This window comes from Aptenodytes patagonicus, chromosome Z, assembly GCF_965638725.1.
Source record: "Aptenodytes patagonicus chromosome Z, bAptPat1.pri.cur, whole genome shotgun sequence".
Classification (NCBI taxonomy): Eukaryota; Metazoa; Chordata; class Aves; order Sphenisciformes; family Spheniscidae; genus Aptenodytes; species Aptenodytes patagonicus.
This window is the reverse complement of record NC_134982.1, coordinates 43375334-43402043: the sequence shown is the minus strand read 5'-3', so window position 1 is coordinate 43402043 and position 26710 is coordinate 43375334. Positions and strand designations below refer to the sequence as shown.

At 39.7% G+C, this 26710-nt stretch overlaps 2 protein-coding genes across 4 annotated transcripts in view; both read right to left on the bottom strand.

Moving 5' to 3' along the window:
- Positions 1 to 584: 584 nt before the first annotated feature.
- On the bottom strand, positions 585 to 19338 carry PSAT1 (phosphoserine aminotransferase 1). Of its 2 annotated transcripts, none has more exons than XM_076362994.1 (9): positions 19251 to 19338; positions 17344 to 17404; positions 16102 to 16171; positions 14707 to 14912; positions 12894 to 13066; positions 11652 to 11821; positions 7995 to 8123; positions 5277 to 5414; positions 585 to 4647 (listed from the first exon to the last, which is right to left on the bottom strand). In XM_076362994.1, exons 1-9 carry the CDS (start codon positions 19308 to 19310, stop codon positions 4542 to 4544), a joined length of 1113 nt encoding a protein of 370 aa, XP_076219109.1. In that variant the 5' UTR covers positions 19311 to 19338; the 3' UTR covers positions 585 to 4541. The 2 variants fall into 2 exon arrangements, with proteins under 2 accessions (XP_076219109.1, XP_076219110.1); XM_076362995.1 differs by lacking the exon at positions 19251 to 19338 and adding an exon at positions 18063 to 18140.
- A 6167-nt stretch (positions 19339 to 25505) lies between these two features.
- The window catches only part of CEP78 (centrosomal protein 78), a 30204-nt gene continuing 28999 nt past the window's right edge, over positions 25506 to 26710 (bottom strand). The window contains exon 16 of one of the 2 annotated variants that reach the window (XM_076362871.1): positions 25506 to 26390. In XM_076362871.1, coding sequence (XP_076218986.1) covers positions 25827 to 26390 — 564 coding nt within the window. In that variant the 3' untranslated portion in view covers positions 25506 to 25826. The remainder of the gene's footprint in view (positions 26391 to 26710) is intronic. The other variant, XM_076362872.1, reaches the window with a different exon arrangement.

The window sequence follows — 26710 nt, the reverse complement described above, 5'->3', positions numbered from 1 at the left end:
TCAATGCTTCGTACAGAAGTCACAGAGCACATAGCTCTGCTGTCAATGTGTATCACCCTTTCTCTTGCCACACCATAGGACCTCTCACACCACCAGAGCAACGTCCTGTCTTACCCCAAACTACTTCATGTCACCAGCCAGATTTAGGGAATTGAAGACAAGCTTCCATGCCATACCAAGAAGGAGGAGTTACAGTTCAGGTAACTGACTGAAGTATCTCCACAGCTAAAACCTTTAATTTCAGTCCTGATGGAGGGACCAGACCTGACATACAACTCAGAGTACTGGGACATCAGGTAAAGCACAATCACAACTGAGACAAGCATTAACACCTGCCTAGCGCTAAGGCAGGAAGTCTGTTTTCACAATAAAAATGTGTCCAAAAGCAGCATGATTGGGGCTGCACTGGTAGGGAAGAAAAGCCATGAGCCAGTGTGACCCTATGCTGGGAGGGCAGTGACAGCCCAGAACTGTTTTCCAGCTTTTATAATACTTTAGTTCTGGTTTGCCCAGCTATAAAACCTGGCACCGGAGTTTGAAAGTTTCATACAGTTTGTTTCAAGTCCAAAAACTACTGCTCACACTATGGAAAAAATATTTATTCAGTTATACAGCAAGAAGTGTTTGTCACTACCATCCCTAGTTTTAGCGATATGTCTCTCAAATGTCTTCAGTTTACATCATGGAACTAAGACAAAGATTTGTTCACTGTGTTATAAGTTCTGAGCAGTTTAATAGTAATTTCTCTTATAATAGTTTAGCAAATTTCAGCTTTTCTCACGTGACTTCTTCATATCTTTTTTGTTATTAATCCATTTACTAAAATACTCAATTTTTGGTTTTTATGCATAGTGCAAAGGTAGGAGATTGAATTCAAATTTTCTGGGATTTCAGAAACAGTACAGTTTTTGGTTTTGTCACATCAAATACACAATTATTCCTTAGCTACTTTAAAAAATAAGTACATCCTCACAAGCTACCAGCTCTTCTGTATATCTCCTTACATCTCTTTGATCACGCTTCTCCAACCGTTCAGTAATCCATTGGTAATTATAACTTCTTAGCTTCTTTAGCCTAAAAAGGGACCAATTTATCACAGACTGTCATGAGTCCTGGTTTTAAATTATCAAGAGTCCAATTACCAACAGGAACGGGAATACCTCCTTCCAATTAAAGTGACTGATTTCATGTAAAACCTTGTAACATTTCACTTTTTAATTAGGTACATCCTTATCAAATACGAAGAGGTTCACCCTCATTTTATTTTCTATCCAGAGAATGAAATACAGCAAACATTAATCATACACCAATATAGTGCCAGACCTAACAATGCTTTCAGCATACTTTGACAACTTCTATCCATCAGTGTATTATCAGTCTTTTAGTCCTGTTTCACTCCAAACATTTACTTGAAAGTCAAGAATAGGCTTAAACTTTTCACATCCAAACATCCCTGGGTACATCTAAAAATATTAAGCTAGTTACAAGTTGAAAAGAAAAACAGGATTAAACAGAAACAGGAAAAAGTATGAAAATACAGAGCGTCAGCTGACACAGGGTAAGGACTGTCCACACTGCTGTCCATATGAATTATTTATCTCCACTAGAATTACTACTTAAATAAGGATGTGGTAATCCAGACTTCTAATTTTTATTTACTTCTTTTGTGCCAGGCTTAGAGACAGTACCACAACTGCCATGGAAAGACCCTATTGTTGACAACTGACAGGAGTCCCCTGGGACAGGGTAGCTTCCTGATCTACAGCTCTTCTCACCTGGGCTAAAGCACTCCTCGCTGTGCAGAGCAGGAACAGAGGGAGCGGACAACCTCCTTGGCAGCTTTCTCTTTTTAGGCCATGCCTGGGAAAGACAGTAGCCAGGGCCTTTTATACTACAAACTGAAGAGAATGCTAGCAACTGCTTTTGTGAAATCAAACACAAAAGCTAGGAGATGTAATAGAGACAACTCACTAGAAGAGTAATTGAAAGCATTGTTCATTGAAAAGAGCTCATCTTACAATTCCCTCTCTACATGCACAGACTCAGATAAGACCAGTATTTTACTTCTGTATTTCAACACTTTTGAATGCCTCGGGAGTATTCATATCACACCGAGAAAAGCCCTGCTTCCAAACACTGCAATTATTGATCCAGCTTGGAAGTGTTGACATAAGGGACTCTCAACAGCCCCTTGCTGAAATTCCTCCCACGAATCAGATGACAGGAGGTGGGATTTCTCTGTCCACCATGGCTCAATACCCTGATTACGTCTTTCAGGGATGCAGCTTGGAAGGGTAGAACTGTTGCATGGATGAGTCTGAAACAAACCTCAAGTAACTAATTCATTCAGCACATGCTCCAGTCTTCCCAGTATTCCTGCATCCCCCTCACATGATATTTAGTCAATCACTGCCTGCTAATGTAGTCTTCACTCTGCATTTTGCTTTTACATGATTTTTGTGTTTCAGGGTAAAAAAAAAAGTCTTTAATGGACAACTTGTTAGGCACAATTCAGAAGCAGCAAAGAGGTTCCCTGTTGGGTTCATGAATCAGCTGCATACAGCAGTGCAAGCTTTTTTGTAATCACACATAAAAGTGTGCCCGCTAAGGGGAATGCAAGGCTATTATAAACCAGAAAGGCTTACTGACTTTTGTAAAGAAGGATAAGCCACAGCTACTGTTGAAAACAAGCACACAAAATTCAGAGGAAGTAGAATTTTAGAAAGTGAAAAAGCTTAATGTAAAACCTGAATTAGACCTTCATGACTGGCAAGGCAAAAAGCCTCAAAGCCTTCTCATAGTAATACTCTTGTTTCCATACTAGTTGTAAGGAAGACTATTTTCAGAAAGAAATAAAACATAAATGAGGGAAGCTTGCTTTTAGGAAAAAGGATGATACTGGAATCTAAAGTTCTAACACACATTATGCATGAATTCTCATCCTTCTGGAAGTGACAAAAACAAAAGCTTCAGAAACACTGGTACTTCACAGCATGCTGTGATTTTTATTTTCTTCACCCAATTTGTTTAATTACTTTGAGTAACACTAAGTTGACAAAAATATCAAAACAGTACTCATAAAATGATGACTTTTCAGACAGGAATGTAACTCAACCCTAGCACAAATCCACTGACTTGCTGTGAGGTTCCACCAAGAAAGGGACAGTCCATCATTATCATTATTAAATTGTTATCACTGTACTGGTGTTACATAAAAATCAGAAAATCCCAATCCTTTACCAGAGTTTACAGTTGGAAACCAGCTGCAGTAACACTAAATACTATGATACTAGCAGATAGCTTCTACATAAGTTAAAACAGGCGGCTAGTGTCACTATATGGTCATTGGCAGTAAATTCACAAGCTGAGAAGGAAAAGTAACTCAAGGGTACTATAATAGATCTTCAAGATCTTTGCATAACTGTAAGAGCTTTCCTTCTCTAGCCCAGAGTATCAAAGTCTGGAATAAGCCAGAAGGATCAAGTGAGGAAGTTGGACCAAAAGCGTGTAGTGTCAGGAAAAGGCAGAGAAGTCAAGACTTCTATTTACTGCAGCTGGGCAAAGCCCCACATACAAAAGGCTACAGAACTGAAGCAATGAAAAGGCAGAGAAAATACTGGAGCATTAGAGAGGGAAGACGTTTAAGAAGCACCAGACAAGAAAGTCTGCTGCTAGGAAGCAGTGCAGAGAAAGTCACAGATCCATTGAGTGGAATACAGCAATCCAGTTTGGGACAAGGTTAACAAATTAAAAACAAGTTTTTGGCAGAAGCAAATATGCACACTCCAAAATAAGAATATAAAATTAGAGAGAGCTTAATATACAAAATGCATAGAGAAATAAACATTTTATAAAGTGATTTAATTACAGACTCATGCATCTTAGCTTTAAACCAATAAATGATAATACAAAAAAAGGCCCAGTCCTACAGAGCCTTTAACCACAATGGGTATTACTACATGGAACTGTTATGATAGTACTTCAAGCACGGAAGCAGAAGTCTGAAGGCAAGGTCCTCAAGTTAAGAACATGGCTATTAACTCCTAAATACTGCTGGTGGTATACTGTTGGAATATATCTGATAAACCAATCAGATATCCTTAGAGAACACCTAACATTAGTTCTTGCTTCACTGTGCAGTCAGAGTATTTAAAGCATTACAGAAAGCTTATGACAAATTTTGCCTCCTGAAGTTTACTGAAAACAAGGCATTGCTGAAGAAGTCATTTGTGACTAGAAGCAAGAAAGACTCAGATCCATAGCATCATACAATGCTACTCATGTTTTAACTACACATTAAGAATACTGTTTTGCAAATGTTAGAACCAATCTTGATCAGTCTGGGGATCCCCACCTTCAGTGAAGCCAAGGCTGCCAAGTCATTGCAAGATTGGGACTCAATCCCATGCAGTTAACTAAAATAGCTACAGGAACTAAAAGAAAATATAACTTGTGTGCTACAGCTGTGCAGTACCACAGTAACTTTCAAACCCTTTAGCTTTATTTCATAGATGTGCAGCATGGCTCTAGCCCATGGGCATTTATGACTGATGCATCTGCATGAAGCTTCTCATGAATGTTGCAAGCTTCTGAACATCCTCTACAGTCACCGCATTATACAAAGAGGCACGGATTCCTCCCACAGATCTGAATTGAAAAGAGGAGGGGAGAAAAAAATAGAAAGGTTTTGTAAATTCTAAGAGAGACATTAATAACATTCACAGACATTTAAACCTAACCCTACTCCAAAGGGATAAAATTCCCATTTTGTGTGAATGACAAGCAACGTTTAGTTCTTCAAGGCAAGCTTGCAATCTAGAGGAACTCAGTATTTATTAGTTATTTACAGCTCCAATGCTGTAGCCCTGTGACATCAAAAAGCTATCTTTTTTAATCCCACAACCACCACTGAACATGGGAAGGAACTCTTGCAACCAGGTAGACAAGCCATGTAATGAAAGGCTTTATACAATGACAGAATCTGACCTCAACAGTCACCTTCTCTGGCATTTGCACAGAGCCAGATTTATCATATTGGAGAAGAAAGCAAAATTAAGGAGAAAGCTCTGAGCCCCACCACACCTAAGCAGTAGTTGAGCCACCAGCAGTCTCTGATTACCGTCTCTAGACTGCTATTCCCAAGTGATGCCAAACCAATATGAGGAACAGCTTGTGAGTAAGAAAGGCTGGTAAGTCAATGCACAGTGCCTGCTGCTGTATCACTGTAGTAACGATTCATTTTGCACAGGAAAGGGATTCATCTGACTAATACTTACCGATGCCCTTTCAGAGATATCATGTTAAGTTCCACAGCTTTCTCAAGAAATTTCTTTTCCAGCGCTTCATCACCCTTGATACTGCCAATACGGAAAGGGACATTCATTCTGCTTCGGTTCTTTTTCTCTACTGGACATCTAGAAGAGTTGCAGAATGTAATGATTAACCCATTTTGTCCTAAATTTACATTTTCAGCTATATACAATTTCAGAAAGTGAATAATTGCATCTGTTTAGCACCAAAGTCATTCCTCCATAATTGAAAAGATCATTACTTTCTGTGAAAGAAAGCAGCTTTCCTTTTTTAACCAAGTATAATAACAGTAAGTGGAAGGCTTATTAACCCTTCCTGACATACTCAAAATTGCCCCAGAGCAATACACAGGAGGCTTGTAAACAGACCTAATTTAAAAAAACATAGTAAAAACCACCATCCCACCCACGACAGTCTCAGTTACATTCCCCAGGGTAAGTGAGGTTAGTTACAGTGAACTTTGACTAAGTCTCAAGCAGTTTCTTCTCTATCTTCAAAGACCGACACACTCATGTTTACTCAGCTAGCCACACGTGCTACCAGAATTGAGCGTGACTCAGCTGAACAGAGCTAAAGGAAGTATAAGAACATAGCATAATGAAACTTCCATGGACATTAGAGAGTTCTGTTAGTGGTTTCAGTCCACCTTCTACACTAGTAGTATTCAGAATCATGAACATCTCAAGTAGAGAACAGACATCTCTAGAACAAATCTTGCATTGCATACATGGCCACAACAGATGTGGTCCATTGCAGCTCTCATCTCTTAACATTCCCTTTAATCTAAAGTAGTAAAGTCAAGATACATTTAAAGCAAAATTCCTCTTCAATTATTTTGTAAAGGTAACAACGGGGGGGGGGGGGGGGGGAGAAGATGTAAATATTTTTCTTTACTGCTTTAGTTACAGAAGAGATATGAAGCCTCCAAATTTATTCTTTCCTAAGGCTGTGATGTAGATTCTTGCAGAGATTCATTAGGAATAAGTTCTCATAAACTGCATGTAAATTTCATACCTATTATTATTCTATTTGACAAAGAATGGGTATCACTCTTTTTTAATTCCTCCCTCGCTCCTTTGTACAGATGTCTTCATTATAAGAGAAAAAACATCAATCATAATATCTGCCTATTCAAATTTTCTGCTTCAGATGCAACCAGGAAAACACTCTTCAAAAAGGCCTATGCTTGTAAGTATTCCCATATTTGAATAACTGTAGCTACGCTATAGTTTTTAGAAGATCCAGTTGCTATCAGGCAATCTGATGTAACTCAGTGCACAGACTGTGGAAAACAAACTGCAAATGGCACACAGCACTTTGTGGAAGAAAGTCTCCGTTCACTAAATGGCTTGCCACACTGCTTACCCAGTGAAGCATGCCACAGATTAGGTGGCACGTTTAAGCTGGGAAGGCAGCTTCAGATAAATCTTCCTTTTAGATACATAGATACAGTAAAAAAAAATCCACAGTCTTAACTGTATTGCTTAGTAAGATGCATACAGCTCAGTTAGTGAAGCTTGCTTTGCCTTCCCAACTGACTGTTTACCACCCCACCTGTATTGCATTTCCCACCCACAGCCTTACAGGCCAGCTTGCCAGAAACAGATTTCTACTTGTCACAAAATATTTTTTCAAGGCTTCACTTGCTTACTGAGGTTTATGAAAACCCCTCAGGATTTCAGTAGAGTAGGATCACAATCCTGATCATGACAATGCTAAAGGCAAAGCTGTTCTCATTAACTAAATGGATAAGCAGAATGTATTCAATATTATGATGAAACTATATCCCTGCCAATTAAGGTTGCAGCCAGCTTTAATTTAAAACCCAAATTTAATTTGCCCTATCCTAACTTTGACTTGAAAGTTAATTAGATCCCAAACCTGTTGATTTTATACTGAAGGTAAAGGAAAATACTTTGCAGTTTCATTGTCAATTACTAGGTTTTGAGCTTGGTGAGTATTAGAATTATTCTGAATTACAACATCAGCTTTTAACTATATATATATATTGGGTCCTGTGAGCTCAAAAATACCTTGCAACAATATGTAAAAATCAGAGGGTTAAATCTGCTTTGGAAAACCATCAAAAATAACTGAAGAAAATAAACTGCACATAAAAAAATGTATTACATTCTGACTACATCTAGGTCTGATCTTCCTCTTTCTATTTCAGGAAGTGCTTCAGAACTTCACACAATTAGCTAATAGAAATGCTCTGCTTGACAGAGGAAAAAAACCAGAGTCTTTGACTACTGAAAGAGATGGTAGGAAGAATATGATGCAAAAGTGGCCTCTACAACTTCTTACAAGCCACTTTCTCTGTTTTGACCTGTATTTCCCCAAGAGATTCAGTAAGCATACAAACCAGAATCTGCATATCTGGTTTTTGTATACTCTTCTCCTAGGCTCCTGCATTTTATTAAGTTTAGAACATATGTTATTAATATGCTTCACAACTGATCTATAACTTGAAGTAACTTCCTACTGGAATGAGACTCATCCTTGGATAGTTATCAAGTGAATATTTGTACAAATAATTCCTGTAGGATTCTAGGATTCCTCAGAATTTCTATATACTGAAAAGGTAACTTTAAAAATATGCTGCAATCAGACTCTTAAAAGTTATGAATATGTTTGGTTCTGCAACAAATACTGAAACCAAGGGGAAAAGCATAGCAACTTACACATAGAATCCATTAGATTTGTCTATAATATCATAAATCATTCGTGATTTGATTAAACTAAGTTTATCCATAGCTGCAGCTCCGCCATTATTCTTTATCCATTCCAGTACCAATCCCATGATATAAATACTGCAAGAGGAAAGAACATTTTTCAGTCAGATTATTTAAAAAAAACCCAGAAAAAATGGCAGTCCTGTTTAATAGTTCACAAAATGTTTCAGCAACAAAATGTCATATTTGGTTTTAGGGTGCTTAAGATTAACAACTCAGAATCTGGACTATTTTATAAATTATGACAATTCTAAGCAGGCAATGTTTTTTGGACACAGATGAAGTATCCTGAAATTCAAATGCTACACAGATCTGTTGGACCAAACTTAATCCTTTGTACCAGAGAAGGACAAGTCCTGCAGGTTTCCTGCAGCCCTGCAGGGCTCCCATGGGCATCCCCAGACAAGCTGCAAAGACTGGTAGTTCATTGACTATACAACTGCCTGTCAAGACCTAGAAAGAGCCAGTTAGCACAGAAGTTCGTAGCATCCACCCTGTGCAGCTGCTCTAGCAAAGATGCAGAGGTGAATCTCAAAGGTATATACATTAATAATCCCAGAAATCTAATCCCATTTTCACAAATGTTAAATAAAAACTATAATCCCATTTCTGTCTAAAGAGACCTTTTTCCCCCCACATGAACAGTGAAGTTTGGCGAAACAGATAATGATGTATTACACTTAATTATTCATTACTATTCAAGTTCTAAGTAGAGATCTGGAAGCCTACTGGCATCACATGGCTTGGGACCAAGTATTTCAATGCTAGTTACTAAGTGCAACATAAAAAAATCCCCCAGGCCTTTTGCCTTTGTGCTCTTGCTACAAAACTCAGCTTGTTCAAGTTCAGGCATTTCCCACGACTACAACGCTTTACATAATAAACTGTTCACAAGTTTTTATGGCATATTTCCAACAAGTTTGCTTTTATTAATCTCTTCATTACAGATTCCAAGGGAGTGCTCAGAGAACATTACCCTACAAGCTTCCCTAACACAAATCTAACAGGAGGCTGTTTTAAACTTTGCTACTTTTAATTTCTCAGGGGATGCCAGTGTCAAATCTTTGAACGCTGCAGAAAGACTGCAGAATAACCAAGGTTACAGATTGCCTTTTATACAAAGCACCTTATAGATTTGAGAGCACAATCTTGCCACATTTATGACAGCACGCTGTCAACTACCCCAGTGTAAAGGATTTAAGTGAAGCCTAGGCCCTTGCCAAACATACAGGGCCGCATTCACCTCCTGCCCTCACTTCCTTGAGTGAAACTTCTTGGACAAGTAAGGTTTAAAGAAGTCAGCCTTAGAGTCATCCACAAAACCCAGCCAGCTGAAATCTTTTATCCTTCTTTCATGTCAGTCAAAATAATGTTTCTGGAGCAACTTTAAACGCAAAATAAACCCTTGGAGTTTGGAAATGAGATTTTTATAGCAAATTCATTGTTAATTTTAGCAAAGCAGATTAGGGTCAAAAAGTCAAGCTCTGTAGCACCAAGAGGTTAAAGCCATTAGCATCACCTTAATCTAATTTAACATCTTGCTCAAGTAGCTTTTGCAAATTCAGTTAATATTTCCTGCCTGTTTGCCAGCAAACCATTAGAGAGTGCAAGGAAAAGAGTAGAGAAAAAGACAACCAAGAAGCTTTGCCAGTTCCTTACAAAAACTGGAACAGGCATTTAGAGCCAAGCCAAACAGATGTGCACCCTGCCAACATTTCAGTCTGTGCAACAGTCCGGATTCTGGAGTGTACTCCAGTGTGGGGTCTCTAGCATGAAGTGAAATCTGGCAAGACAGTGATCAGAAAGGAGAAAGACTGTTAGTTCAACTTTATTTTCTGCTCCCTTAATCTCCCACTACCCTGTTAATGTTACTGACAGATACTGAGTTACAGCTAAAGCAGCACTTTCTTTTCAGAAGTTCTCTGTGGTGGCTAAAATAAAGCTGCAGAATTTAATTTCTTTTGCTTTTCAAACCAGAGGAGCGACACTGATCAATGCTGAGATTAGGTAGAACTTTGGTTTTTCAAATGGAAATAGCTTTGTACTTGGAAAACATGAATGGCTGGATTTAAAGCCTGGCATGTGCAAGTACACAGTGTCCAAAACCGTTTGTGTGACTTGGCAGTCAGGAAAATAATCAATCATGAAATAGAGGCTTTATCAATCACTGGTAAAAAAGACACACATACTGCCCATGTTAAAAAGCTATATTCAGAAAGAAGACAGAAATCTGGAAACATTGTAAGGTTAATTCTTACCTTAGACACCAGCCCTAAGGATATTGGGTGTACTCAGCCAATAGGGCTGACAGCAAGAGCACATCATAACGGCACTACATACTCTACAGTATGCATACTTCTTGGGAAAACTAGCTGTGCATTGTGAAGTCTGGAATAAACATATGCTCACAAGATTTACTGTTCCTTTGATAAATTAAGATAACTGCCTGGTATGTCATTGCAATAGTACACCCGATAGTGAGAATCTGCAGATTCAGAGATACTTAAATTCAGGAGAATTTTAAGTGATACTAATTGTAAGTGATGGCATTAAGGTAGGCTTTATACACAGGAATCACTGTACTTTATGCCTATACAGTGCATTTGGTATCTGTTGGACATCATTAGGCAACTTAAGTTTGCAGATTCTGGCACGTACGAAAAAGCTGTAAGAGCTGAGATTAAACATCAACAATGTGAGATTGCATTATCAAATTATCTGAATCAAAAGGAAATCTTACCTTTAAAAGTAGAAATCATTATTTTCAAAGTAATTAAAAAAACCTTCTAGGAAAAAAGGATACCTAGTTTGAAGATTTTCTTTTTTAAAATAATCATTGGTATAAAAATGCTCCAGATTAAGAATGGCTCAACGCTTAAATATTCCAGTAGCAAAGCATCATTTCACTAGCTATCAGAAGCTAGGAGACAGTGATTTTAAAAAAAGCAAGCTCTAGTCTGTTCTGCTTCTTGCATACAAGAAATCACCAGGTACATGCCAATTTTATGATCTTGATTACTAGCAATGATTATGAAGCCAGACCAATTTTATTTTTGGATGCCAAGTCAAACATCGAGGTGGTACTTAAAGAAATATGGAAAGTTGTACTACAGAATAAAGCAAAGCAATGACTAAAATGCCTTTTTTTAAAAAAGTTTTTACAGGAATAGGCATCTGGAGGTTCAAATGCTGAGAACAACCTCAGGAAGAAATTAAATCAAATCTGTACTGAGTGTTCAAGAAGCAAGACTAAGTGCCAAATTACCTACTTGCAATGACAGAAGCATCACCACTGAATTGACTAGAGTTGTGTTCATGTAAGTCAGAATAGGATCCTGAAACTTCTACAATGGAATTATGACATATAATATTCACTTCTAAAAATACCATGTCCTTTACGGCTGAGTCCCACTAGGCAACATCAAAGCCTACTACAGTCACGTGGCTGGACAGTTCCCATGTTTTCACAGGAATCATGTGAAACACTCCAATATATCAGTGACTTGAAGGCAAATACTTAGCTTCTGAAACTTTTCTCGATAAAAGCAGCAGATGGCAGTGCAGTAGCTTTCTGAATAAGAGATATTAAATAGCAGAGTAAGTTACCTGTAGCATGGTGGAGTGTTATACAAAGAGCCATTCACTGCTTGTGTTTTGTAATCCAGTACTACAGGGCATTCTTTCAGTGCAAATCCCAGCAAGTCCTCACGCACTATTACAACAGTAACTCCAGCACAGCCAACATTCTTCTGAGCACCAGCGAAAATCACGCCAAACTTTAACAGAAAGAAGAAAAGGACTTGCTACATGCATTCACAAGTAGATCTTATAATTGATTAATACACCAGTACCATTATACAACAGGCATACAACTCAGCTGAACAGCTTGGAGAACGTGTTGAAAATGAGCAAGTTGTGGGTCAGAGAAGAGTTAGGAGAAGTTCTGATTTCAAAGTGCACTTACAGCTACAGTCATTATCCCATGTATGTCTATTATCAGAACCATGTATCTTCATTCAGCTGAGGAAGATCACAACAAATTTCCCAATGATTTGCTGAACATTTATTTAGTAGTCACAAATAATTCTCAAGGCAGCCTGCCCCCATTTCACACTACTCCAAGCACATTTATTAAAAATAAATCCATACATAGATCACAGTATTTTCAACTGATCTGGTATTTCAGAACAGGCATCATATAATGTATCTGTTCAAAGAGGAAGATCAGGAAAGGCCAAGATGAATGCACTAGCAATTGCCCCTTTTTTGCTACACACAGATAAGAAAGGTCAAACATGCTACTTCACTACTCAGTAACACTTCCCACTCGTAACACACTTTACAAACATAAGCAAGTACTATGTTCTGCCCCTGTATTATCTATGAAATAGACACACATATGTGCCTTGTGAGGCACAGGAAGCTTTAGCAGCTTAAAAGGGGTTACAGATTTTCCATGTAAAAGGCAGGATCAAAAATTGTGATTCTCAGTACCCTCCTATAGCCATATACACTATCTACAGACTAAATATCATTCAGAAGGTATCTTTTTCAGCAACAGCATCAGTGAAGACTACACAGTAGACAAATAATCTTGGACTGCTATTAACATGAACAATTTCAACATAGTTCAATATGTTTTTACTGAAAAAAGGACAACAGATAGACATTGAAATCTCAAACTTGAAATTTCAACATTTGTATCCACCATCAGATACCCAATTAACAAAATATGATTTCCTTAATTTCACTGCTCAGCATCTCTAGCCATCAGACATTTCAAAGTGCCTGATTATATGCATTCAAGTTTGAAAATGCTTTGTGCAGCCACCGTGTCCGATACCGTACCTTGGAAACATCCACAGGTCTGGACAGGAAGTTTGATGACATATCACAAACCAAGACTGCTCCTTTGACATCAGGTACAAAGTCAAACTCCACACCATGAACAGTCTCATTAGCACAGTAATAGACATAAGATGCATCTGGATTAAGATTCCAAGTGCTTGGGTCGGGAATGTCTGAGACAGACAAAAAAGAAAACAAGAGGTCACCAGAGGTCACTGGAGACAAGTAATTTTCCTGGCATGCAATTTTACTTGAACACAGTGCAAACCCAGAACGATTTTGCAGTATAGAGTAGTAATTATCTTGTTACCAGGAAGATATAGTTTATCTGCAAAGGAAATACACCAGTGCATTCCCAAAATTCTGTGGTGAGCCATCATTAAGCTGGCAAACACCCTTCTGGTTCTCCGCCCTTATTCCTCAAGGGATTTTCATCAGGTTTGCAATCCCAGACTACAAACTACTGCCCTAGGGGTCCAAAACAGCATTTCGGAGGAATTCAGGCACTGGGTCCAAGAATCCTCCTGATGCCTTTGAAATCACTGAAGCATCCAAATTCTCACTGGCAAAGTTCTCTAAAGCTGTGTTTCTGTGCATCCCCAGACGCATTTCAGTCTTGTCCAAGCTGAACACAAGGTTACCTACCTACCTCCCATTTAAGCTTTGCAACTGATTTACAAAACTAAGATTTCCTCTGTCAACAGGCAATATACAGGCATGTCCTGACAGCACAGAACAGGTTTTCCACAGAACAAATGGTTGCTCTTCTTTATTCTCTCCTCCAAAACATGAGGAGGAAGAAGTGCTAGTATTGCCTCCACCATTATTTACTGCGTCTCCCCTTATCTACAGCTGCCAAACGGTGAATAGACTCCCCTAGAATGGGAAGTTGTAGGTTCAATTCCTTGCTGTGCCTCAGAGGATACAAACTTACTTCCAAGTTAATATACTAACTGGTGATTAGGGCACTAACTTGTATGGGGATATTCTTTGTCTTTCCTGTTGCCACTTGTCCCAGTTCAAATGCTATAATTTGAACCAGAGAGAAGAAAAGTACGCATGACTAGCAGGAATAGAAACCAGAACTCAGGTGTCCCTGCTCCAAGTATTATCTACATATATCCAGTGACAAATTATACACTTAAAATGTTCTTGAAACAGACTCTCAAAAATTCCCAATGCCTCAATTACAGTTAACCTTTTTCTTCATTCTACACTGTGGTCATTCAGATCATGTCATGTCCAGTAACAAGCTTCGAGAGGAGGAGTTGAAAATGCATCTTCTATTCCAGAGCCAACTGCCTGTTATGACACATGGGTGGGGAACATAAGTATTTGGGAACCCTTGAAAGAAGGAAACAGAATGCAGGTCTCCCATCTCCTGGGCCAACAAGGTTAAGATCCCAGACATGCTTCTAAATTTCAGAGCAATCTCATTGAGTGTACCTGAAACTGAAATGCCTCACAACATCCCTGCAAATAGTTTAACAACTCAGCTAAATAACAAAAAAACAAACAAACAAAAAAAATCAGACAGCCCAGACCATTTCCCTACCAATACACATTTGCTTTTACCACTTATTTTCTGGGATCTGCTCAGCCTAGTTTCACAATTCTTTTCTGGTGGAGACTGTTAAGCCATCTAACAGATCTCCCAGTAATGAACATGGAGATGTGGCAGGCAGTCTTCTGAGTGCTGGGCAGTCAACTCTAACTAGTTAATGTTCAATAACTCAATAGCTGAGTTGGACCAATTTTTAGAGTGATTCAAAAAGCTAAGCATTCACAGGGATGGATATAATCATCAACTTACTTGTATAGGTTCCTAGTTTTGGGTGAACGATATTCACTTTGGCATACTTCTCTGCTTCTTTAGCTGCTTTTGCTGACCAAGCTCCAGTAACCACATAATCTGCATGTCTTCCCTCCTTTAAACCGATAAGATTAAGTGGGACTGCACTGAACTGACCAGATCCACCTCCTTGGAGGAAAATAACTTTGTAGTTTTCTGGTATATTTCTGCATGCAAGAAATAACTGTTTGTATTATTCCCAGAAGACACAGGATGCATACTACTTGATATTATGCATTTAACAGCAACTGAGGAAGAACACTGTCATTTTAGAAGACTCTATGCCAAGAGGTTAGACCAAATCCCATTAACTTACCTCAGCAATGGTCTTGAGTAACAACTTGCGTATTAAGAGTAATGCTATACATTTTACTGATAAAAAACTGCTGAAAACAAGCTTTTTTTTTCCCTTGGATAGCATTAAACAAATTCATTCCTGAGTAGCTCTACTATCATAGTATACACAAACTTGAAAGATATTCCAGCAGAATTAATGCTCACTTGTAATTTTGTCTTCATGGCTTTTCTGTCAGGCTAAGAACTTCACACCGAAGTGCTCACAGTAGAATTCAGTTTTGAGACCCTTCAATTTGCAAGTGCAACTGTACAGTAAATTGTACTTGCAGAGCAAGTGCCATAATGAGTTGTTCATACAGTCACAAAAATTACTTGTTCAAGTTATTCGTTGAAATCCCTCTGTCAATAATTCTGGCTGTGACTGAGAGTCAAGCTTTTATATGAGATGACCTTCATTATTAGCTACTATGAGAACATTAATTCTAATACACAATATATTTATTTCAAACTTTTAAAAATGTGTCACACTACAAATAGGAAAAGGGCTCCCGATCAGTGATTTTAAAACACATCCATAGAGGTTATGTTAGTAAAATCAGACTGATGAAAGGGCTCCTGATCAGTGATTCTAAAACACATCCATAGAGGCTATCTTAGTAAGATCAGACTGATGAGTAATGTGCGGATCACCTCTATACCACTAGAGAACTGATTTCTATTGTTTCCACTTATGTCTTGAAGAAAGCTGCTGCCCTTCATGAATTCTATGAAGGTGACAAAAATGAAAGTTTCAGAAGAAATTCAACTAGTCAGTGTATAGTAGACATATAAAAAGCATCTTAACCTGATAAAAGCCCTTTGTCACATTCAAATAAATCAGCATCAGACAAACAGAAGACCAATGCCCTCTCCAAAATTATTACTCTATCAGATACAGTATCTAAACAAAGAAAACCACCACACAAACAAGTGCTTTCAAGGAAAGGTCTCCACATTAGTCATTATTGGTGAAAATAGCAAGAACATAAAACAAAAATAAGCAGGAAGTAATTCACTTACAGCAATTCACGCATGAGATTTTCAGCTGTATTTAAAATTTTTGTGAAATCTGAGGTCCGATGGCTCATTTCTTTGGCGGAAAGGAAAGAAGAAACAACGTGAAACAAAATGGTAATACATGAAGGCTACTTAAAAATTGTGTCAAGCTTTAAACCTTGACACTACAGACCCAAAATGCCTGAAGGCTCCTGTTCCCAGTTCCAACTCCTTTTTTTTGCTGAGCCTTCCTAATTACCCACACAAGACTTATACCTCCAGTCCTGTCCAGATCCAGGCAAATCCAGTCAATTCACATTTGGCATCCACATGACCTTACTACCCCCAGGAACAACTAGATCTGTGTGAAAAATACTCTCTAGAAAGGTAAGTTTCCTCACTCTAAGAATGTGCTCTGCTACTAACGCTGTACCAAGTATAGAGTAAGGTACAGGGGTTTGTTTTGGTTTTTTTTTTTTTTAAAAAAAAAGGCTTCTTCCACGCAGTAATCCTAATTAAACATTAACACCACTTAACACCAATTCCTTTTATTAAATCCATATTCTTTCTTCCATCTATAAGAACGTACAATTTAAACATGAATCCCAATCCTGCAGAGACTGCTGCACATTCTACTTTTAGCAACCAAACAGTTTCACAGGACTAGTAAACTGCTGACCATCTTCTTGCATAAAGTTTTTGTGCAACTGGGGCTGAAAAGCCAGTCAGCTACCCATATGGCACAGAAGACAACTCCTCCTTATGACAGGACAGCATTGCCTTCCTAATGGGAAGGATGCTATACTTTAAATACATCTGAAGCATTTTGCTATATAGTATATAGTATATGTCTATATACATATATATACACACATGTATAGTATGTGTATACATACATATGTGTATACATATATAGTAATTTTTATATATATAAAAAAAATCTTTTTTTATATATTGCCTATATATACACATACATACACATCCCTGCCCAAAGATCCACAAGTACTAATGTTTTACATATGATTAGTTATCTTTTTTGTCTCTAGTCCTCTGTTTTGGATCACTAAACATCTGGCTATGTATCATTTTATAGTTTCCTGATGAATAGTAGAAAAGCAGTATGAAAAAGTATTCTCTGGACATACAAGTTACCAGAATAAGGTATTAGAAAAGAAAAGGAGCTGAAATACCAAGATCAAAAACTCTTACTAAACAATTTGGTTAAACATCTACATCCTGAAAAATACAGAATTTTTAAAGTCTTACCAAGAACACTTATACCGAGTCCTTTGTAGTCCACCAATTCTTTCTGTGCTTCTAATAATACCTAACAGAAGAAAAAAATCCATAAATAAATTAAGGGAATTTCCCACTGTCTGGAGCCACTGATGCATCATGCATATGCTAGCTGCTCCATATTGCAATAACCTGACACTTGTCAAAAAACACAGGTCACTCCTAGCAGCCTTAGCCAGGTAATCTGCTGCTTCAGACTTCCATTTTTCTTTCTTCTCCCATAGCTCTCGCATATCAACAAAGTGGAATTAGATTCTAACCACTGGATCTGCAGCTTCTGATTTCAGTAGATTCTTGTGTGAGAGCCAGAACATTCTTAGTTCCTCCTACAGGAAGCAGGAGAAGGAGGCGCAGCAGAAAAGCCACCAAAACAAATGCTCTGTGCACGCACCCCAGGATCTGCCAAGAAACCACATGCTCTGGACAGCTGCAGGAACGAGAAATCTACCTTGCTGACAGGGTATCTGCACAGCCTGTCGACTGTAACAGCTGGTCACCAAGAGGTCAACCAGAAACAACTGTGCTGCTTTTGATGTTAGAGACTGAAGTTTTAACAACCATGTTTCACATGCAAACTTTTCACGCCAGAGGAGAGGAAAAAGGTCAAAGGGAACACACAGACTGTTAGAAAGTGCTTGATAAAATCCAATTCTGTTAGTAACACTCTTTATCTGACAATCTGCACATGCCTTACAATAGACATTTATGATATGCCTGATAATAGCCATGAAGAGCTCTGTCCACCTTCTTTCTTGCTTCAGTGAGTCCAAGCGCTTCATATGCAGCGTCAGCCCACAATCACAGTAAAACAATCAGGGTGATACAGTAGTCCATTTAAGAGTGTTGCATTTTCAAGAGGGGAAAACAGATTAATAATATGGAGCTCAGCTATGCTCTCCTCAAACCCTAAACCCAGTTCTCAGTACTCTCTGTTGGAGAGTTGGATACTGCAGCAGTTCTAATAAGAGCCCCTTTCGGAGCCTAGGGTTCAAGACAGAACAACAAATTTCTTTGCACATAATCTACAAAGGACATTTCCATGAGAAGAGAGAAGGAAAAAAAAAAAAGCTGCTGTACAGCAAGTTTGTTTACCTAAAGAAAACTGTTAAAGAAATAACACATAAAATAATGAGGAAAACTATGAAGGCAACTAACAGAAGAACAAAAAATTTCCACAATACATAACTCGTAAGTTGAAAGCCAGATGCCTACAATTTGGCAGAAACCGCCCCCTCTCCATATGTAACTGGATAATCTATGGCTGCTGATGCAACTTTCCAGAGGGTTGAGTCTACACTATACTCATTACCATGCTTTAAATAAAGACTTCTCAGGGAATTACCTTGTTATTTATCAGCTGACGAATAACATACTGAACACAGCTACCCTTGTGCATCTGAGGACTTACTTTCCATCCCCAAACCGATATAGCCCTTGGTGAACGACCATATGATCGGATTCAGAGAAATCTCCGGGAGAGCAATCCTAAAAACGCGTTAGGGCGCGCTTCCAAAAAAACAAGCTTACCGGGACACTTCGTTGAGTGGGGAGGGGGAGAAGAAATGAGGTTTCGTTGCTGCGTGGGTAGTTCTTTTTATTACTACTTACTCCAGCCTCCCCAGCCCCCGCTCTGCAGCCCCCGCCCGCGGAAGCCCCCGGGGAGCCGGGCCGGGAGGCAGAACGCGCCGCGACGCCCGGCGGGCACCCGCCGCTGCCCCACCGCCTCGGCCCAGGCGAGAGGCCCCTCGGCACGCAGGCAAAGCCACCTGCCCCCGCCAGCACGGCTCCCCCCGCAGCGCCGGCAGGACGAGGACACCCACCCCCGCCCCCCGCAACGCCCCAGCCCGCGCCGGCAAGGGCGCCCGGCCCCTACTCACGGAGCGCGGCAGCTTCGCCGGCCCGGCCCCGAAGTTCGCCACCTGCCGCCCGCACTCCATGTCGCCGCTGCCCACCCACCGCGCCGGCGGCCCCCGCCGATATAAACCCCCCGCCGCCGGCCCGCCGATTGGCTCCTGTCACACACACCCAGGGGGCGGGGCCGCAGCCGGCCCGCCCCGCCCATTGCCCCCGCCCATTGCCCCCGCCCATTGCCCCCTCCCACCCCCGGCAGCGCCCCCGCCGCCTACCGGCAGCGCGGCCACGAGGAGGCGGCGTGATCGGGCTGGCGGCGGCGGCGGCGGCGGCGGCGGCGGCGGCGGCGGCGGCGGCGGCGGCGGGGGAGCGGCACGCGGGGCGCCGCCGGCGGATTGCAGCGCGCGAGGCGGCCCCGCCCCCGCGCCCGCGGCGCCGCCGCCTCTGCCGGGTGCCTCCCCCTTCGCGAGACCGCGGAGTCGGCCGCGGCCTCGTCCGAGGCGCAGCCGGGGTGGCCTTTCTCAGCCGGGGAAGCCGGGACTGGTGGGTTCCGGGGAAGGACTGAAAGCGATGAAGGGGGTTTAAGCGTGCCTTGCACGCGGGAAACCTCGGGAAACCTTGCCAAGGTTTCACTGCACCTACAGCCGTAGGCAGGCGGGCGGGCGGGTAGGTGGGTGGGTGTAGGTAGGATGCCTCTCCTGCGGTAACTTTACTGTGTTTTTTCCCCGTGCGGTAACTTCACTGTGTTTTTTCCCCATGCAGTTGCTGCTGCAGGGCTGGGACGCTTGTTCCAAAAGTAACCTGTATGAATGCATGAGAAATTAAAAATGGCACTCCGCAGTTGCCGTGAATTTCATCTTGAAAGAGGTGGTTTCACAGTACCCAAATGTCTTCATATTTTGTGGGAAATTCTTTCCTCGCAGAGGAGCAGGATTCCTACCTTCCTTAATGCAAGAAGCGTCTGCGTGTTGTGCGCCATTTCCCCAAACAGCCCATTGCCGGCAAATTGCTATTCGGATTTCATAGAAAGGGAATAAAACCAGGAGAGCTGTGAAACTTTAATTAATTTCACGTACTGGATAGCAGACCTGGGACTGGCCTTGAGATGTGCCAAATCCTAGGCTAATATCCCTAAATGCTAAACTATTCTTCCCACAGTTACCTTGTTGTAAGTTCATTGAAAACACAGAGTTAATACGATTAAACCGTTGTAACTGAAGGAAAGGCTTCAGCTCATCCGATCCCTTAACTGTTTTAGTGAGAGACGTGCTGCTTTACAATCAGTTTTCAGAAGAGATTTTAAAGGCAGTAGCAGTAAATCAATTTTGACAAAACAAGCCATTAAGTAAGATTGAAGACAGATGGGCTTTACAGAGTCCCATAATTTTCAAGTGTCTTGGACGAGAGTCATGATTCTCGTACGTAGCTGCATAAAGCACAGCTCTTGAACACCTTAGGCTGCCCAGCGTTGCCCATAATGCTGACCCTACTTTAGTCCCGTGCATGTTCACCGAGTTTACCGTCAACATTAATAATCTGTATACCATCTGCATTTTTTTCAGGAATGAAAGTGTTGATGTCCATTATTTTGTGAATACTGAGATTTACATAAAAGGACATTTTTCATTACAAATTATTTCACTGAAGAAATACTGACTACTTGAACTCGTTCCTTTTCCTGTCAAGCCAGGTCATACCTAGAATGATGAAAAGAATTTAGAGATTACAGCCTGATCTGGTATTTAGTTAATAGATTTTCACCTTATGCAAGTTAATTTTGTTTAGAAGATTGTAAACGGAGACGGTGGTTTCAGAGCGAAGATAACCTTCATTTCAATAATGGCTATAGCTTAAAACCCCACCAAACTCGCTTTCAGACACCAGAACCCTCCTTAGTTTTGAAGAGATAACAGCAAACTTCACGGGCGTTATAAGCTGGGTACATTCTTTTCAAAACACCAAGGTATTTTTAAAGTATGTCTCAGACCACAACACCCAGAACAACTACATTACTTCTAATTATTAAAATTAGTTCTAATTAAATAGACGCCTCAACTGAAATGCTCAGTAACAGCATAGATGTGACTACAATAGAATTATTTTACTAGAGTCTCAAATAGAAACAGGCTTAAGAGATACGGGCTCCTCATACGGGCTTTTCCCAGTATTAAACCCAGACTACCTACGTCTGCCCGGAGAGGCAGCTTCGAACGCCGACCTGTTAGGGTAAAGGTATCCTCAGTAGGAAGGGGTAGTGTGTGGGGGTGAAAAGCGGCACGGACTCCGGCAGACACGGCAACCAAAGACCTTTATTGCTCTTTGTTAGCATCTTTTATAGCAAGCAGAAGTGTACACGCGCTACCTGCAGCTTGCAGATAGGTTATAGCCTTGTGTTCACGCGCATCTATGCTCTAGCAGATTGGCCCGTTCTTCCTGATCATGCGAAATGCCTTCATGGTCTTTATCTTGTTTTTCTCCTTCCAGCTGCACATTCCTTTCTCCGTTGTTTTCTGCTTAAGTGCCTTGTCATGCCAGGTGGTACAGTGTTTGCTCATTAAAATCAAACTTGGGAATGTCCGTTAGTGAGATTCCCATCCCCACAGTAGTGGAAGCAGTCAGAAACAGTTTAGGCTGGCGGTTCAGGTCAGGAGGCCTGGCCACTGCCGAGGGAAGTGCTTCGACATCCGAGCAGCATCAGTCTTGAATCCTGACTGCGTGGCACAAACCACAAGGTAAATCAAAACTTTGGAGTTAAAAGTGTGATTCAAACCTCTGGCACAAAGGGCTAGAACACAAAAATAGAAACTAGGCAACCTGGTGCTGGTATCGGCTCAGAGCACAGGGAGTAAATACCAGGTATTGTAGCTTTTCAGTTCAGGAAAGTCCCGTCCTGACCAGAAGGGTCAAAAATAGCATCTCCGGTGAGATCAGAGGACAACTGCGCTGGAAGCCTTGCCACCCAGAGCTTTAGAAAATCTATTTCACATTGTGCATTGATGGGGAGTAAATAAAATTGGTAAGGATGTATAAACCAGAAAGTTTCCTGGACACAGAATAGTCCATTTTTGCTACATGCAGGGGTTTGTTATGCTTTTACAATTAGAGAGAATGAAGAGGAATAGTAGAGGTCACGTCAGAGTTTCGTTTCTATTGAATTGAGATTTCTCCTATTTTAATGTTTCGCTACCAGCAGTTATGATTTAATATTTTTATTACATCAAAAACCATAAATTTGTTATATCAATATTTGTAGCCACCCAATATAAAATACAAGCTTTCAAAACCATGACTTCCAGGAATGCTTCTGTATTTACTATGAGGCGTAACTGGAAAACCAAACCAAACGAAAAAAAAATCAGAGAAAGTGTAATATTTAAATAAAGTTTCAGAGTTTTCATTGAAGTTTTGTACAGTTCATCATGACTTCATGTTGTGCTGGACAGAAAAACCTTCGACTACTGTTGGAAAATAATCAGCTCACTCAAGGAGAGCAAGTGCACACGAGTTCTGTCTGGTACAATAACAGACAAACTGACGTCATTATTAAAAGACAAATAATGCTGACTACATAGCAACCTGGCAGCTGTTTCAGCAGGCAGATGGGATGTCTGGTCCAGCAAATTAGCGAGACTAGCAAATTTTAGTGGGACTTAAAACAAGGTGCAGGTAGTCCAGACAAGGGTTTGGGGTTATTGTGCCTTTCAGAGATCTCGCTCCAACTACCGCAGTTATGAAGCGTGAAAAGTCATTCTCGGGAAGCCCAAATGAAGAGAGAAAAAAAAGCCTGAGTTTTGTAAGTAAACAGTAACATGTTCTCTAGCAAATAGCTGGCCTATTGATTTCAGGCTTTTATGTCAAACAAGAACACAGACAAATATGTAAAACATTAACTAATAGCAAGAGGTTGAAACAGTTTATATCCAAACTCAGGGTAAAATGGTTTCATAACCATTTGAAATGTATGTGTATATATACACACAATTTTTTTTTTTTTTTTACTTTTTATTGAAATACTTTATTCTTATTTATATATACAAAATAATTTTTATTTAAATATACAAAGTAATTATTGGAAATGCATTTTTAAATCGTTAGCAAAAACCTTGAAACTTCTGAAATATTCACAATAGCCTTAAAAAATACTTCTCCCCCAGGTAACTTGCATGCATTATCTCTACTGACTTCAGATCCAGCATTCAACTACATTTAAAGTATGCACTCCAGATTCTCCTAGTAAGAGTGCTAACACGACAGCACCAGTGACGAGATGGAAAACCCTTCATGTTTTTGACTCAAAAAAAAAAATGGTTAAGTACTAATCCCACTGAAAAAAATACGCCCATCTAAGTTATATACTGCCTGCTCAATTTTGCGTTAAATGATGATTTTTTACAAAATTCATACTTTAAAAGCAAATACTAGTAGTATTTAACCTAAAAGGTATTTATGCCACCTGCTTATAGGCATACAATACATAAACTGTTTTAAGTTCTTTATGGTATTTTTAAGGACAGGTAACAGATTCATATTTCCTAACCTCACAAATCCGAACGCTTTTGATCTGGTAATTTTATCCACCATTTCACAGTGATTAGCTTTACAGTTTTAGTTTTAAAAAGGGAACACGTAGCATTTTAATGCTGAAGAAACTGATTGCATGTGATTGTTCAATCAAATCAAAATCACAAGCAAAGAATCATGACTGAAGCAACAGATCTCAAATGTTTGGGAGAATATCTAAAAAAAATGCATAGATTGATATATTACCCGCTATTATTCTGAAGTGACAAAGTCTGTATAAATAATGTCCTTTCATTGTGCAATTACTTGTGCAATATTGCAACAGCTAAGGTAATCTCATGCTATTTGCTCAGTAGAAAATTTCCATTTGAGGATTCATGAGTTTCTTCACAATTGTCAAGCAATTGGAGTCAGGAATTTCTACAGGTCTTCCGTGTTCCAGAACTCTCACGACAGATGACAGAGTAAAAAGAAAGCTACACAGTATTTTTTTCCCCCCCAGTCCAGCCCAAATCATCTTGCTTAATTTCTGTACATGAAAAATATCTTCCGTTGCTCCATCACCCTCTGTCCCCTTCACTCTGCAAATGGAATACACGTTGCCAAGAAGAAAAAAGTCCGTATCAAACAGGTTAAAATATTATGATCATTCAAAATCTCAGCTAACACTGTAAATAGCAAAATGAAGGCGAAACATTTAAATTTGATGTTTTTTAAAAAGGCAGCTTTTCATGACCACTGCACAATGTGATGAGTTTTCAACATTTGAACTTCTTGTAAAGCATTGTATGTCAGATTCTACTACCCAATCTCCCAGAGTTCGCTACTGCAATTTCAGAAGTGTCTTTTAAATCAGGACTGACACAAGCACGTGCATGTGCAAAAAAGTCATAGAAAGAAGTTATTTTAATGAAATAAAATTGACTGGTTTGTTCAAAAGGAAAATTCACTCCCACTGTTGAATCAAATGACCTAGGCTTAAACCCTAAACTAAAACTGTTTAGGTTGTTTCATTCTTCCAAATGAAAGTTTTGTGTTGCTTAAAAACACTTTTCCTAAAATTTGCAGAAATGTTTAACACCTTTCTCATCTCTACAACCCTTGCTAAGAAGTTTAATTTTACAGAACTCCCATTTATATACAAAACAGTAGTTAGTGAAGGAAACTAATAATTATATTAGGCTTTTGTCTGATTGCCTTCTCATGGCACTCAGGCAAGCGTACAAATATAAAGAAAGACACTGCTTTATTTTTCAGGGCCATACTGAAGTGCATCTTCTTACTAGTCCCGGTGCGAAACAGTATGATTTTCTGTGCCACATTAGGCAAATCAAAGTCTATGTTAGTCTGTGCCATAGTTGAGAAGCTGCAAATCAGCTGCCTGTGCAAAAGGACAGGAACAAGAAGCTGGGGGGCAAACCCCAGTAGTTTTAAAACAAAGATATTATTTTAGTTTTATGTTCTCACATTTCTCTAGGTCCTGAGAGCAACCTAATTGAGTTGGACTAGACATCCCCTAGAGGTCCCTTCCAACGTGTATTATTCTATGATCTGCAGTCATAGCAATAAGGAATAATAGCTGTATTTAAATATTTCTTTTAGCGATGTTTCTGGACTCATTTTCAAATCTGAAACTTCCACTACCTTTGGGGGAATGTCATACCCACACACTGTTAGGGATGAATTGATGTTTGCCCTAAAACCATTTTTTCGACTTCCATTGCAATACACTGAAAATAAATGAAAAGCAAAATTTGTACTCAAATTAATTTTATTAGCTCAAACCAGTCTACTCTCTATAACGAGGTCAGTGATACACAATAAAATCCATATGCCAGGAATCCTTTGTATGTAGTACAAACTGAAGGGTACCATTCTACCAGTGCATCACGTTTCCAAAACTAAAAAACTAGTGACAAGTGATGCAAACATGAAACAGGAATACTAAACAGCATGCAATGCTTTAAAAGTTTACAAAGTCTACATTACTTTACAAAAAATTCACAAGCTATACTGAGGCATTCAAAATTTATTTTTAATCTTGCAAGCGTAAAGAACAGTTCAAACATTTTAGAACCATTTCAAATGCTGGTAACGCTTTGGATACTTTCTTGTATTTCAGAGCCAGATCCTACAGTATCAGTTCCAGAGCGGTTTACTGTCTGCAGTCTACTTTGGTCTCCTCTTGCTCCACCATCATTCGGAACTGCCGTTTCATTTGCTCTAGGGATGTATTTCTTTGAGGAACAATTTTTGCTTTTTTCAGCAGAAGCACCACTGGATATTCTGCTACCATTACTTTTAGTATGTACACTGGAATCAGAAAGTGAATGCAGACTGGTAACCAGTTGCCTTGCTGAGTGATGTCCTTTTCCGTGTTCGTTTTGTTTGACTCTCCTCTCAGAGAATGTTGGAGTACTATTTCGAGGCTTATCCTCTTTATTTTGATTAATTGTTTGAGCTTCATTTTCCTTCCATGAGCCTGGCTGGTACTGTTGCCCAGCAGTCTGAAGTTCTTGTATTTCTCTAAGAGCAGAGAAGGTGTTACTCACAACCATCTGGGATTGCAATGTGCCAGGAAGAGAAATCTGGATGTCCCCAGCTCTGTTCTGAAATAAGAGATTCCAGTGAAGATACTGATGCAACTAGAGAAAAAAAAATCCAGTATTGCAACTGCCACATACTAAAATCTGCATAGCAAAATAAAGTCTTCACATAATGTAGAAAAGATTCAGAGATAATAGCAATCACACAACCTTTATTACCTTTCAAAGCAAGCAAGTTTCAGAAGATTGCTGGGGTGATAATGACACAGAGTAGGCATATTACAGTTTCACAGCTAGCTTGAACTTTATACTGCAGAAATGCGTCAGTTGCACTGAAGCAGCCAAAGCCTAATCATGTCTTATCACCCTGAAATACCTGCAATTCATTACATTTGTTCACAGTACAGTGATCCCAATAG

Coding starts and splice junctions, on each gene's coding strand:
- PSAT1 (XM_076362994.1), bottom strand. CDS start 19,310: ATGGAGTGCGGGCGGCAGGTGGCGAACTTCGGGGCCGGGCCGGCGAAG. Junction 11,822..12,893: donor GACCTGTGGATGTTTCCAAG/GTACGGTATCGG, acceptor TTTCTGTTAAAG/TTTGGCGTGATTTTCGCTGG. Junction 5,415..7,994: donor AAATCTAATGGATTCTATGT/GTAAGTTGCTAT, acceptor CAACTCTTCTAG/ATGTCCAGTAGAGAAAAAGA.